At 30.7% G+C, this 16390-nt stretch overlaps 1 protein-coding gene across 1 annotated transcript; it reads right to left on the reverse strand.

Annotated features, from left to right (window-relative positions):
* Positions 1-825: 825 nt before the first annotated feature.
* LOC109213726 (protein indeterminate-domain 7-like) lies at positions 826-5059 on the reverse strand. The gene is made up of 3 exons (XM_019377557.1): positions 4571-5059; positions 2685-3087; positions 826-1860 (listed from the first exon to the last, which is right to left on the reverse strand). Exons 1-3 carry the CDS (start codon positions 4716-4718, stop codon positions 1101-1103), a joined length of 1311 nt encoding a protein of 436 aa, XP_019233102.1. The 5' UTR covers positions 4719-5059; the 3' UTR covers positions 826-1100.
* Between the last annotated feature and the right edge of the window lie 11331 nt (positions 5060-16390).

The following is a 16390-nucleotide window of genomic DNA, read 5'->3' on the forward strand; positions in this document are numbered from 1 at the left end:
AAATGTAATATGGAATACACTCGAACACTTGATGAAATAAGAAAGTTATCTCTTCTTTACTTACTCTATTACTTATCTTCTTGTTTTAGAATTTTACTTTGAGCTACATTTCTTAATACTTCTCCATTTTTTCACCTTTCTTCTCTATTTTTTCATCTTAATCCATTTTAAATTCTCTATATGTTGTTATTATTGAGTTTATTTCTTATCTTTCTCGTTTTATTCATCATTCTTTCTTACCCATATTTATTTGAAATAAGGAACACCCTTTCAAGTATTTGTAATAGGGAATAAAGAATAGAACATGTATTGAAGCTATCTTCTTTAACAACTAAGGTATTTCCTTCAAACAATCTTTAGAATCTTCAGTACCTTAAACCCTATTTCTTTACACCTATTCACCAGCAAAACCCAAGATTTAATCCCAATTTTGAATAGCAACAACAATAGACAGAGAAATTGATGGTAGAAACCCTGATTAATGGAGAGAATCGTCACTTAGAGAAGGTGTCTCTCATCGGAGATGAGAGAATTTTTCCGATGAGAGCAAAGAGACCATACTTTGAGAGGAGTAAATGACGGACTTGGGTAACAAAATCCCCTTTGTTATTTTTCCACGTAATTAGATTAACATATACTAATTAATCATAATTTTAAGATTAACATTATTAATTATTCACGTGGTTTGCCGCATGGCAAGTTTTAAAAATTATTTAGAGTGTGTATCATACGCACTAGTAAGAATGAGACGGGGGAGGGGGTAATTATGAAGGGGGATATAGTTCAGGAGGTTTTCGGGGATATTCGATAGTTTAGATAGGAAACTGACAAAGATTGTATAGTTTAGGTGGGTTTGAGAGTATTAACTCTTAATTCTTGGTATAAATGACAATATTTCAATGAACCCTCTACTTCTACCCTGCTTAAAGCCCCTAACATTATTTCTTTTTTTTTTTCTTGAGACCAAAATGTACACCGACGCATACTTTCTAAATACAATTAATATAACACTTAATCAAACTGTCTAATTTGGCTTTACAATAGTAGAGAATTACTTAATCAAATTGCTGCTAATTAATTTCCATCTTTTGGGAATTTTCTCAATCATCCCACATGGAGCTCATTTCTTTTTGCTGTTCGAAACTCATTTCTTGCTGCTGCTGCTGATGCATTTCATGGGAATTCCTTTGTCTCGTTCTCCCTATCCCAAGAAAATCAAGTGTCAAGCTATCATTCCCACTCTCTCCATTAATCTTTATTTCATTAAATAAACCATTATACCACCCCTGATTTTGCATTCTTGAAGTCTTCTGGTGATCACCAGCAGTACTACTATTCGAGTTCAATAATTCTGAAATCAACGTTTCTTGAGTTCCATTTTGTAACATAGACCCAAAAAATCCATGCACAGAGCTTCCTATTTGTGTTTGATGATTATGATCACTTTGAAACAGAGAAGGGTACTCTTTTTGTACCATTATTGGAGAGTTCATGCTGCTCACAGTTGCTCCCATTTGAGCTGCTTGTTGTAACAGTGCTGTTGCTGATGATGACATATTCGACGAATTTGTGCTCAACTGAAAGCCAGCAAAAGAAGAAGAAGCTAAGTTTCTTGGACTAGTAAACATGCTTCCTGCCATGTTCAATAAGGGTCCTGTAGGTGTTTGAATATTGAGTGCTTGAGGTGAAGGTTTCAATGGAATTTTCATATTTGGATTTCTGATTTCTGGTAAGTTCAACATGACCTCAGAGACTTGAGTATGGCTAGGTCCTGTGGTTGAAGTTAAACTTTGATTTACTTTGTTGTTTTCTTCAGTTAAGGCATCACAAAAGGCTCTGTGAGTAACAAAGCTATCCCTCCTGCATGCGTAAGATAATAAAATAAGTCATTAATTAAGTCAATCTCATGCAATTACCGAAGGAACTAACAAAATGTGCATGAGAGTGATGGCATTAACTAAATATATGTTTAGTTTTGGGCGGCCCTAAATTATAGTGTAACCAAACTAACATTCAGAAGTCAATTATTTCTTGCAGTGATTACTAAAGAAAATGAGTTTAATTAACCTATGAGACTTATTCATTCTATTGTTTTTATCTTCTGATTGCAGTCCTGAATCAGTTGTTTAATCGCTATTGTTATCAGATCTAACTGTTTATTATGACAGGTTTTAATCTCCTGAAGTCAAACAAACATCAAATTAAAAGTAATTCTCATGAAGTTGGTTCAAAATGGTATTGGTCAATTGGAGGCTGAAAAAGTTTGTACTGGTAAGTACAATTACTATATGCCGTACGTACCATAATATGTATTAAAATAAAGTACCTAATGAAGTGTCGAATGACATTTAAAAAAGTAAGCTAAAGTGGATAGTCAAGGGTCCATCTTTCCTAGATGGTAACACTGAAATATTAGCTATACTTTTTATAAATTCAAAATTTTATCTAAGATGGTCACATATTTTAATATGGTATTAATAAGCAGACAAAGATCTTAAGATCTAGTCTTATTGTCACCCATTATACTGAAGAAATTTCACGTCTCTCTTGGCTCACAATCCTACATGTGGGAATGCATGTTGAAGATACAACTAATTAAGTAAATAAATCTGTACCGTTTTTAAAGTTTTTAGATGAGATTGTCATGCTTAAATAACTTCGTCGCAAAAGAAAAAATAATTAACCTGGAGAAGATGGTACCACAATCACATTTGTACTCTTTAGTGCCACACGTTTTGGAATGGGCTTTCCAGTCAGATTGCACTGCATACTTTTTAGAGCACTTGTCACATTTCCATTTCTTTTCACCATGTTTACGCGAATAATGTTTCTTAATCCCCGTCAGATCTCCAAGAGCACGAGCAGGATTATGGTGGATACACGTTGGTTCTGGGCAAATATACACTCGCCGTTTCCTTATCTCATCACTGCTTGTTTTTTGCTTTAGCTTCCATGGCAGATTGTGTCCTCTCCTGTGTAGTTGAAGGTTTTGTTCCCTTTGGAAGCCTTTGTTACAGACTTCACATATGAACCTGTTTGTTGCCATTAGGGTCTTTGGTGATAAGGCAATTACTTCAGCACTAGGATCTGCATATATATGTAAAACAAACTTTGAGTTTAATTACTTCTATACACTAAAGATTTTATACAGTACATTATTAGGCAAGTTATATATTTGGCCGCTTAACAAAAAAATAATTACATATGTTGGCTAAATATACAAAAAAAATAAATATGTATATTATATATTAATATACAAAAATTATACTTCTCTGTTTCAATTTAGATGATGTAGTTTGACTTGGCGCAAAGTGTAAAAAATAAAAGAAAACTTTTGAAATATGTGGTGCTTAGTGGGGTCGTGATATTTGTATGACTATAAAAACTTTTCAAGGGTAAAGTGGGTAGGATGAAAAGTTTAAAGTTAAAGTGTTTCTAAACATAGAAATGTGTCATTCTTTTCTAAATAGACTAATAAGGAAAGTGTGTTATCTAAATTGAAACGAAAAAAATATTATATTTAGAGCGGCTATACGTATAATTTTTTTAATATAATTATTTAAGTGTCAGATGGAGCAAGGGAACGATAAATGATAAGGACCGTTTTGAGAAATTAAAAGTCCATGCGGTATAAACTATGAGGTCAATCTAATCCCCATTATTACAAACGAAGTAAGTAGTACTTTTTTTAGGATGACTAGGCACTCCATGTAGTATTACCTACTTAAAAAAGATTGTATCTTTATATACAATATCATTATCCTGATAAATAATTTTATTGTTTTATAGAACAACCTTTCTCCATCTTTTAGAAACTTTCAAACGTTTATGGAAAAGGAAACAGAGAGAGAAAATGCAGACATGACAATCCATGCATGCACAGGAAATATATAGAGAGAGAGTTCCTTTCAAACAGTTAAAAACAAATAGAAAAGGAGAATTGTATACTACTATATATATGATTATGCCAGTCCAAGGCATGCAACAGTTTACTCCAATTATTGAATTCCCACAACCAATAATTGACGTATTGAACCCTTCAACTACCTACATATACTTAATACTTATCATTTTCCAATTTCCCTAACTCCCATATTTATATTTAAACAAATATTATACTCCACCATATATTATACCATTAAAAGAAAGAAACAAAAGAAAATTATTGGTAAAATCCATTATGCATGAATGTTTGTCGTCAAACAAATCGAATCTTCTTGCCCGGCCATATTGAAGTTATCAAACCTCTAATTAACTGGTTTTAATCTATAAGTTTTACTACAACGTCATACAAATTGAGCTGATTAATTACATTTTTAATCTGAAAATTACGCTTGAGCCTCATAATAAAGTAAACTATTTACTATTAGAGAGTGATGCAATTACTACATGAGTTATACTAATAACTAGTGATAGCTACTTTGTAACACAGAATTAATCTGAAAAGCTATTAGATCAAACCATCAACAGAAACAAATTAATTAAAAACTTAAAAACCACTATCGAAGAAGAGAAAAACATACTAAAACTACAGCACAAGGTGAAAAAATGAGCTGATAATAAAATTTACCAGGATTTCCAGGTAATTTCCTTCTCTTCTTTTTAGGAAGATCTTGCTCTTGATGAACACTAGAAGGCAACATTTGCTGCTGATCTTGCTCTTCATATTCTTCTTCTGCACCTGCAGTACTACTATTACCAGAAGAGATGTTTGACATTGAAAAAAGGCTGAAAAAGAGATCTTTTTGGGTGGAACCCTTTAATATTTGTCTTGATCTTTTCAAGAAAACAACTTTTTCCAGTTTGTTCAGCTAGCTTCTGTTTGATCAATGAGCCTCTATTTGGACTTCTTTTTGTTCTTTGGCTCTTTGCTTCTATATGTTGAGGTAATTGGAAACTAACAAAACTTAGGATTTAGAACGCTGTTTAGGAGAGAACGACAACAACCAGAAAATTCTCCTTGATTTCTGGTAATTAAAGAAAGAGATAGAAAGATAGGGAGGAGAGAGATTTTTGGGGTGGGGGTGGGGGGAGGGTTTGGAGTTTCTTGCTGTCACAAGATGGAAACAAGGAACTAGCTAGTTTTGTAATTTGGTTTTCTTGTATATATGATGTACAATAATGGAATTGTTTTGCTTTCTTGGCCAAGTTTATTTTATTAACTCTTCTAATAGTTAACTATTTAGTCTATTCATAATTTGATTGTGACTTCTAAACAAAGATAAGTGGTTAGAATCTTTGAATTCAGATAGAACATTGATAAGTATTATATTTGCAAGAAATATAATACTTGTATGATATTGTCTAAAAAGCCTACAAGAAAGACTAGCGAACAAATAACGGATATTTATATGATATTGTCTAAAAACCCTAAAGATATGAGCTCTACGAGTACTTCTAAGAATACATTTAAACAAGATATGGTGAAACAGCAAACTAAAAGTAAACAACCTAAAACAATCATTTTAGCTAATTCTTCCTGATTTTTCACTATATCATATGTACCCATTAAACCGACAGTACCCGGGCTAAGTTTTTGTTGGCCAGATTCTTCATCAGCACCCCATGCAATAGGCTGGTTATCTACTATGTGCCTACGAAGTTGACCCGTTCACTCTTGCTTACCTCCGGTCTCATGTTTATAAACTTTCTTACAAATTTGACAACTTACATAATTTTTATCTTCTTCTAGTCTTTCAAAATATTGCCAACACTTACTTCTTAATCTTCGATTGTTCTTAATAGGGAGGGGAGGCCTACCTGTATTACGACGACCTCCACCTCTAGTAGTTTGACTAGCAGTACCAGGAGTAGGTGGTGATGTTTCAAGATTATCATTGAATATCATCTAAATTATCATCTATACCATAATCTTCTTGAAGTTGCTCATAATCTAAATTTAAATTTTCAGGTGAACTTTCAGAAATATGTGTAAAGCTACTAGAAGAACCAGTACTACCTCTTGATCTTTTAAGATTTTTACTCTCATTACTACCACCCTTACTAGTACACATTTTTTTGGCTGCTCTAAATATATCCATTATGTAAATTAAATTAAAAAACGAAATTAATAATTCTAAATAATAAAATAAAAATAAACACCAAATAAGAGAAAGAGATGGAACGAGTGTACCGGGAGTCTAGATGCTGCACTAAATTTGATATCACACTTCAATTGATATTTGATGATATACCACTCTTCATTTGAATACTTGATATTTGATAATCATAATTTTGTAGCTAAAGTAAATATTTGATGAAACTTGAAATAATAAGTAATTGAGAACTTGAGAGCAATAAATAATATTATCAAGAGAGAATTAGAGTAGTAAGAGAGCAAATTGTGAAAAAACTAAAAAGATGGAGGGTTATTTATAGTTTTTAAAAGGTCAAAAATATAATTTATCAATTATTAAGGGTGGAGGGCTATTTTCTTAAGAGGGTAGGCCGAAATGGCCAAAAATGCAAAAAATGGCCGTTGCCCAACTGACCACCTTCGTCGAAAAATTACACTGTTATATAGGTAAAATATTAGATTTTAAGGTATATAACATATATTGAAGAAAGAATTACAAGAAAATACACATGACTTCACATCATAACAAAACATGGCCCATGTTTTTTAGTTTTACCCTACATAGCCCATATTGTACATATTTTGAAAGCACTAGCAAATTCAAAATCTGTGTTCTTACAACCATTGCTTCTAAAAGCTATGGAGTTAAATATGTATTCTCACAACCATTGCTTTCACTCTCTCTTCTTCTCACATCTTCTACATATGCTTCAAGGGGCCGTGTAATTTTCTGTTTCTCCCCCCGTGTCACCTGGTTGCAATGTAAGAAAATTGAAAAGTAGAAGTCCACCATTGAAGGCCATTCAAAGCTTTGCTTTTGAAAATATGATTTTTTGAGTTTGTTAGTTTTTTGGATTGGGTGTTGTTCCAATTCATTGCAAATGTCAAAAGGAGTTCACGATTTAAATCTGAAGTGATTTGGAGTAGATTTGAGCAAGATTTGAGTTAAATTTCGGAAAAGACGCAAGGAAGAAGACGAAGTTAGTTTTTTGTATAATTTTGTATAATCTTGTATAATAGTGTATATGAGTGTATAAACATATCTTATACGCTATCATACACTTTTATACACCTTTATACAAACGTCTGTAGACGAACTTCTTCCACGATTTTCAGTTGCAATTCTTGTTCAAAAGCTGTCCAAATCTCCATTAAATGACTTCAAATTTTATATACAACCTCCTTATACTATTTCTAACAAGTTTAAATAATACCCACTCCAAAATTCTCACGAAATCAAATTTGGAATAAACTCACATATTTAAACTTGTTAAAAATCTAATTTTCACTACCCAAGTGGATTTGGTTTGTTGAACTAATATTTGAGTCACAGTTACTGATTCGAAAGTTAACTTAAAAGCTTAAGCAATCTTTTTTAAAAATTAAATAGTAATTTCGAGAACCTATTGGAGTTGAATGTTGAGTATTAGCCTATTATTTTTGGGCTAGTTGGTTGTAAATTGAAATATGGGATATAAAATTGAAAAGTAGGTAGCCCAGTTGTTCTTATGTGAAATTTTTTGAACACCCTTTATCGGGAATTTTTTTTTTTTTACTTATTTCAAGTTTGAACACCCTAAATAAAATGTTTGGCTTCGCACTGACCGGGCTTACCGGGTTTCGGGGCACCGGTTACCAAAAAAGGCCCGCCCCCTCCCGGCTAAACCCCTAACCCTCACCAACCTGCCCCACCCCCTTAGCGGACCGGTTGACTCGGGCTGAACCGGGTCGAATCAGGTATGGCAGTGGGCCGGCCCGACCCGACCCGTTTAACAAGTCTAGTTTGTGCTTCTTCTTTTTTATCTTTTCTTGAGCCGAGGCGAAAATAACTTTTTTACCTTCTCAAGAAAAAACACATTACCCTCTCCAAACTCCACTTATAAGATTGCATGTATTTATAAGATTGCTACTTAAATCTTTAAGATTTCTTATAATAATGTTTGGTTTAATTGAAACCCTTTTGGTTCAATCCCTTTTCTCCTTCTATGTACCAAAGAAAAAGTCTTTTAGTATGAATGCAGGGTATATATGTTTGAACTTCTACTAAGATGGCAACTTTATGTCGTACATAAGATATTCGTCATACTATTGTGAATGCAACACAAAGTTGTTTCCCCAACAGTCCAACACTATGAGGAAAAGATAACGTATGCTGTTTTTGTCATATTTAAAATTTGGGCCATAAGTTTCAGAAAAGAAAAGTTCAAGGGGCAATTATAATTAAACCTGAACTAAAAGACAGCTTTTCGGATATTGCTTGACGGGCGTCTTTTTCTATTTTATCGGTTTGTCCGCATCTGATAGTGGTATAACGAAAACCACGTATTTCCTGATGTACCCCTATATTTATTGCCAAACAACAAAATTGCCACGATAAAGGCCAAGCAAAAGCCTAAGCCTGCAAATGCCTGCCTGTACCCTCGTCAAGTGTGGGCGCTGAATCAAAACTCCCTCGAAAACGAAAACGAAAACGAAAAAAATTTCACTTTTGTTGGAAATCAACGTTTATTCATCAAATTTTTAATTTTCACTTGAATATATATTTTGAAAATTTTCAAAAATTTAAAAAACTTCAAAAAGTTATTTTTCATAATTTTCACTCAAATTACTCACAAAACTTCAAAAACAACCCAAACTAAAATTTATGTCCAAACACAACTCTAAATTTCAAATACCATTTTCACTTGAAAATTTTTTTTACCATTTTTTTGAATTTTACAATTCTTATGTCCAGACGCCTACTTCATCAATCATTGATGTATGTAACAATTACATTTTGCTCTCATCACATATATTGAATTTAAATTTGTAACATTACATTTGCTCTCCTAACCAATTTCATCAATCATTGATGTATGTACACTGTTTAGCTATCAAGATACTTGATTGTATTTGTGTGTATCTCGATAATCAACTAGTGACTTCAATATCTAACTAACATACACCAAATATATACACCATTAGCTTAGATAAAACAACTTCGTGTGGCACTGATTTTTTGTAGGTACTTACTACTTCTCACTGGTACATATATATGATACTCTCTCCGGTCCAAAATAAGTGATTTTTTAGATGTTTTCACACAGATTAAGAAATTCACCTTTTAGTATTAATTACTAATGAAATTGACCATATTAACTTTTACTATCTCACATAAACACTCCTAACACATATTCCAACACTATTTACTTCAAGGACAATGTAGGAAAAAACTAATTAATTCATCATTCAAATCTGGAAAAATCACTTATTTTGGACCATAAAAAAAGGCCAAAATATTACTTATTTTGAACCGGAGGGAGTATAATTTAGTTCTTCAAAGGTTAAACGAATCTAGGTGAGATTCAAATATTGGTTGCTATATTGTTGTCAATCCAACTATTTAACTATGATTAGGTCATTTTTCTTTTTTTCCGGTGCTTATTGAAACTTGAACCAGCAACGAAGATCAATTCTTTTATACTTTATGAGACTAAGAGATGGATAATTATAATTAAAAAAAATATAAAATAAAGTACATTTTGTAAGCACAATGGGCTTACATTATTGAATATTTTATTGAGATTTTTACCTAGCTATACTATAGTAAAAACCTATTTACCTATGTTCTCTATGTTTTGTAGTTTTTAATATATGTTTAGGTTTTTCTTACAAATTGTATATATAACTCCTTAAAAGGTTCTCACCCCATTATTAGTGTCTTTAATTAAGAGATTCAACTACATCCTTTCCTTTTTTCCTCTCTTCTCTTCTCTCTCCTTTTTCTTACATCAAAATCTCTTAATTTACACCAAGAATCTCCATCTTCTCAATTCCCACCATTGCCGACAGGTTTATATTATTAAAAAATATTCAGAAATTGTATGATAAATGTATCATAATTGTATTTGAATTGTATTAGATACATCAATGCCTAATACATAATTGTACCATACTTGTATTACAACTGTATCTAACTTGTATCTGGTACATTAATACCTAAAATAATACCTGATACAATACTAATAAATTAATAGGGATTTTGACACAGCTACCCACAAAAACAAAACTATTTACCCTTGACTACCCATTTGTTTTCCTACCCATAAACAAATTATATTTCCTACCCATAGTAGGTTTTGTGGGGAATTTTTTCTTTATTCTCCAATTCTTTTTTATTTCTATGCTTATTTTCTTTTCTTTTTTCTTTTTTCTCGTTTTCTTCTTATTTTTTTCTTTTTTCCTTTTCTAATTTCATTTAACTTCTTTTTTTATATACTTTTTCTCTTCATAATCTAATTTCATTTACTGTTTTTACTATTTTTTTATTATTTTTTTTTATATTATTACTAAAGAAAAATCAAATTATGTACCAATTAAATGTAGCTAATACAACCAAATAAATATTAACTAACATATGATACCAGTATAGTATATAGATATACCAACAGGGTATACAATTGTACGCAATGAGTGATAAAAAAATTAATTTAATTATTAAACTAAAATAATATCAGTTGTCAATAAAAAATTTAAAAATTTCTAAAAGGATCTAATTGTAAGAGTATATCGTTACATCATATAGCATACTATAATTTTTTTTTTTGCATTTTCAATGTGCCCTTCACGCTGGGTAAAAGCTTAAAACAAATTAAAAGGGAAAAGGCAAGTGAATTTATTGTAATAAGTATACTATTATAGTATATTGTTACATTACTGCATATTGTTACAGTATACCATAACAATATATTGTATACTATAATGGTATACTGTTGCAGTATAACTATATACTCCTATAGTATATTAGTATACTGTAGCGGTATACTGTTTTGTAAACTATAATAGTGTACTGTTGCAGTATAGCTATATACTCCTACAGCATATTGTATACCGTAGAGGTATACTGTAGCTGTGTTCTTCTTTCGATTTTCAACTGAAAATTTCGATCTCAATCACCTCAAATCAGGTCCAAATGCTATCAAATTTCAGTATGAACTTCTAGAAGGTACTATAAGCAATATTTAACAGCACCCACTTTGAATCAAACAAAAAATCTTCAAAAATAAAATTGAGCTTCAAGCCCAACAATGGTGGATATTCACATACACACAAAAATTCAGATTTGGGATGTAATCTGCTCTTGTACTTAATGAAGTATCCAAACCATGGACTTTGTAAGTTTTGTCCACATGTAATTCTGATCGCATGGTTCATGAAAACTACTCAATTAGAGAAAGGAGGAAGGAGCCAGAGCCTAGTTCAAGTTTTTCAAACAACCTCGATTGCGGTTATCAGTTGGTCACCTTCGTATGCTAAAATTCTCTTGTACATAACAGTGAATATTCAGAGAGAGTCTGTATCCAATCTTTATTTTAGTAAAGCTAAGCTTTTTGTGATTGAAGCCTTGACTCTGGAACAACTAGCGGTTAAATAGTTTGGGGAGAATGGATAGGAGTAGTAAATAGTTTGAGTCTGAACATTAAAGGGTAAGTAATTTGGAATTAATAGGTATAAAGTGAGATTTTCTCATTTAGATCTTAAGTTCTAAAGTATCTCTTCATGTACTAGTGAGACAATAAAGTAATTATCAATAAATATATATATGGTTATTATCTCATTTCCAGAGATAACTTTCCCCAACCAAACAACACCTCATATAATTTGAGCTATTTTAATCAAGTGAAACATGAATATTATTTTTTAGCTACACAAATATATGATTTTAACAAAAAAAAAATGTACTACAACAATCATAAATAGTTGTGTCAACTTCTCTTGCTACCGTGTCAACAAATAATTGTAAATACATCAATGCAATAATACTTTATGTGTAATTATTTCATCATCAAAATATTAATTGTCGTATTCCATTTGGTGTACTCTTAAGCAACTAAAAGTTGTAACTCAATATTGATACCACTTACGATATTAAAAATTAAACATGATAAGTGAGGTCGGCACGACCCACTAAAAGGATGACTAAGATTTGCTCTACCCCTCTTATCTATTATTCATTTAAAGGATTGGTTCAATTACAATTTTAAAACGATAGGATTTTATAATATAATAATAATAATAATAATAAATAATAATGACAACAATAATTAAGGTGCAAGGAAGCCATTCCAAATAATGATTTCATCAAATAATTAAATAGTTAGAGCACCATACGTACACTCTTTCTGATACAATTTCATGCATTTTTAAATTTTAAATTATGGAACATAGCAGTACCTTTATGCAGGTCGAGAGCATGAAAATAATATTAAATTNCTATATACTTTATTGGTATCATATGCTAGTTGAATCATTTTTTGGTTGTATTAGCTGCATTTATTAGTACAATATTTGATTTTCTTTTAAGAATAGTAATATAGTACAATATCTTGAAATACTTTATTATATTAATATGTGGTACACTATTTTTTTTTTATTTTTCTCTTTATGCATGTGTGTTATGTAATAGTATTATAGTCATATAGGTGCCGAAAATTAACCAGTAAAACGGTATACCATGTTGGTATAGTTATATGCCTTATTGGTATCATATGATAGTTTGAACATTTTTTTTGTTTGTTTTGGCTACATTTTTAAGTGAATTCTATTCTGAAATTATTTATATGAACGTGATTTGCAGTGCTGGAATATTTTTGTGCCGATGGATATAGATTATGTGTATTATGTAATAGTTTTTCTAATTATAGGCAATTGTTGGAACGACCCATACAACTATATACCCTGTTAGTATATGGAATGAGCAAGTTGCTTTGCGAATATTTAGCGTGCAATGCGAGCATGTAATTTTCTCATACTTTTATTGTATCATTTAATGTTTTGGTACAGTAGTATAGTCACAGATAGTTGTAGCAATATTCTAGAGCAATCATATACTCTGTTGGTATACATGTATACCATATTGGTATCATATGGTACTAGAAGTCATTTTTGCTACTTATATTTTTATTGCATTTTCCAATATTTTATTATCATTTCTATTCTAACTAGTATATATGGAGATTTAGTGGTCGTAGATTATGTTTTCTTGCTCCATCACTGGTTGGGAAGGAGATCAAGGTTTGTAGGGCAATCACGTGGAATTAGAAAACAAGAAATAAAGAAAAAAATTAAAAAAAATAAAGAAGGAGTCAAATTTGAGTGTGAAATAAGTTATGGTAAAAATAATAATTATACGATTTGGGCAAAAATAAATGAATAAAAGAAAAAAATAGCAAGAAAATGAGAAAAAAGAAAAGGAGAAAAGAATTGAAAAAAAGGGAAAAAGAAAAGAAGCATAGAAATAAAAAAGAATTGGAGAATAAAGAAAAAATTCCCCACAAAAACTATTATGGGTAGGAAATGTAATTAGTTTATGTGTAGAAAAATAAATGAGTAGACAAGGATAAATAATTTTATTTTTATGGGTAACTGTGTCAAAACCCCTAAAAAGTAAATACATAATTTAGTGTGGACCAAGCATGTTGCAATCAGTTTCAACTGTTTCATCATAGAGTTATAGTAGAAAATGAACAACTAAACTTGAATTGAACAAAAAGTTCATTCATAAAGCATTAAACATTTTAAGTAAATCTAAATCAAAACATCAGTTATTTAAGCATCTTATAGTAAGAGTAATTAGGATCATTTGAGCGTCGATATAACACTCATTAAAGTAATCCCCGTTGATTGTTGGTTTATTTAATAATTTATTTTCTAATACAAATCAAGATCCGGAACTACTAAATTTAGAAAAATGAAAAAAAAAATATGCACAATCATACACATGATGATGAATTAATGATTAGATTTGATTAGGATGGCCGGTGGGCATAATGTATTTGTTTGAGCAAGTTTTAACTTCTTTAGGTCTTCAATAATTCTTCTTTTAAAAAAGAAAAAGAATTCAAAGTTTGAAGGAAATAGTGCTTATAAATTATTTCAGAAGAAAGAAAAATCAAAAAAGAGAAGTGTTTACCAATTATTGGTATGTCATAGCCAATTAAATTCGTCAATATAATAATTTCAATTTCAAATTAATTAAAGAAATTGAAATGTCAGTGTAAAGAGTCCAACAACAAGCATCTTTTGGATGTTGCTGTCTGAGTCCCTTTAAATAATTCTAATGGTTTAATTTAAATATTTGCATTTGACGTTTGACTACTACCGTTTTTGTCCATCTCCATTGCACTATAAGAATTAACAAGCATTGAATATTTTTTATTTCAATATATCTGCATTTCTATATTTCCATGTATTGTAGAATCAATAATGGATCCAGAATTTTAAACAACGGATTCACTAGAATAAGTAGTTAGCATGGCTACTTAACTCTTTCGTACGGTTTTAAACAATGTTGTTCTTTATTTTTATAAAATCAGGTTGAAAACAAAACGTCGATTTTGTTCCCTTTTAAATAAAATTCAAATCAAACGTCATAATTTTCACTCTATTTTTTTTAACATGTTGAAGTTATAATAATGGGTGTGTTTGCCTGTTTGGTATGAAGGATTATATTTTTCATGGAAAATGTTTTCATGGAAAATGAGTAGTTTTATAATTTATTTTTCCTTGTTTGGTTGGTGAGTGAAAAACTTTTTCCGAAAAATATTTCTAGTGTTTGGTTAGAGAGCAGAAAATACTTTTTGAAAAAATAATTTTTTATGCTGCTCTCTTCACCCCCTTCCCCCATGGATTCCGGAACCTAAATGTGGTTCTTTTTGACTCAAAATACGTTTTTAAGTGTAAAAAAAAAAAAAAGTTATATTTCTATATATAACGCGGTTATTAACCGCGTTATATATAGAACGCGGTAATAAACCGCGATTTAAAGGGAGCTGAAAAGACTGGTATATAAAACGCGGTTCATTACAGCGTTTTGCATAAAGAGCGGTAATGAACCGCGTTATATATATAAATATCATAATCCCTTCCCTTTCCTCCACGTTCTGCCCAGTCTTCCCCTTCCTTTTTTAAAAAAAAAACGGTCCCCCCCTCCATTAACAAACAAAAAAAGCTCGGTGACCCCACCCGTCCCGTAAAAAATAAATATTGTTGGTCCCACATCCTAGCCAAGCCTTCTATTGTTGTGGGTTGCTTGTTTCGAAGTCAAATTTTCAAATCTTCAACTTTCCGAAAAACATAAATCGAGGTATTTTGATTTAGTTTATGTCCAAACTCGTACAAATAGTGCATATTAGTTGTTTTGAATGTATTGTATGTTGTTTTATATTTTTTTTGCGATTAAATTGGTATGTTATTTTTATCCGGACTAAGATATTAATGTTGTAAAATAAATATAAAAATTGTGAAATTATTATTATTTGTTAATAGAAATGTTAATAAATTACTATTACTGTTTTATATGTATTTTTGTGATTCCATTGTATTTGTTGTGTTTTATCTAGTTTAACTTATTTTTTTGCTTAAAGACTAGTAAATCGGAATGCCTTTTAGGGCAGTAAAATGTAATGCCTTTTAGCGTAGTATAATATAGTGCCTTTTACCGTAGTATAATGTAGTGCCTTTTAGCGTAGTAAAACGTAGTTCCTTTTAGCGTAGTTTCCCTGTAGTTTAAGTATCTCTTATACCCAAAAATACGTCAAAATAACTGATAGATCAAACACAAACTCCGTCCAATTATAGTCAACATATATTTTGTGCTACTGGGCCGCAAATATCGAGCCTGGAACCCATATATGAATATTTAATAATTAAATATTACATAATTTTAAAAATTAATTCTTTAATTTANTAAATATTAACTAACATATGATACCAGTATAGTATATAGATATACCAACAGGGTATACAATTGTACGCAATGAGTGAAAAAAATTTAATTCAATTATTAAACTAAAATAATATACTAGTTGTACAAATGTCAATAAAAAATTTAAAAATTTCTAAAAGGATCTAATTGTAAGAGTATATCGTTACATCATATAGCATACTATAATTTATTTATTTTGTATTTTTAATTTGCCCCTCACGCTTGGTAAAAGGTTAAAATAAATTAAAAAGGAAAAGGCAAGTGAATTTACGGGTAATAAATATACTATTATAGCATATTGTTACATTATCTTGCATATTATTACAGTATACCATAATATTATATTGTATACTATAATAGTATACTGTTGCAGTATAACTATATACTCCTATAGTATATTAGTATACTGTAGCGGTATACTGTTTTGTAAACTATAATAGTGTACTGTTGCAGTATAGCTATATACTCCTACAGCATATTGTATACCGTAGAGGTATACTGTAGATGTGTTCTTCTTCGATTTTCAATTGAAAATTTCGATCTCAATCACCTCAAATCAGGTCCAAATG

This window comes from Nicotiana attenuata, unplaced genomic scaffold (genome assembly GCF_001879085.1).
Source record: "Nicotiana attenuata strain UT unplaced genomic scaffold, NIATTr2, whole genome shotgun sequence".
In the NCBI taxonomy this organism is placed as follows: Eukaryota; Viridiplantae; Streptophyta; class Magnoliopsida; order Solanales; family Solanaceae; genus Nicotiana; species Nicotiana attenuata.

Bases quoted from the DNA above. Each gene is read 5' to 3' on its own strand.
- LOC109213726 (XM_019377557.1), bottom strand. From the start codon at position 4,718: ATGTCAAACATCTCTTCTGGTAATAGTAGTACTGCAGGTGCAGAAGAA. The intron at 3,088-4,570 runs GTAAATTTTATT...ATATATATGCAG, and splicing joins GAAATTACCTGGAAATCCTG to ATCCTAGTGCTGAAGTAATT. The intron at 1,861-2,684 runs GTTAATTATTTT...TTACGCATGCAG, and splicing joins TGTGGTACCATCTTCTCCAG to GAGGGATAGCTTTGTTACTC.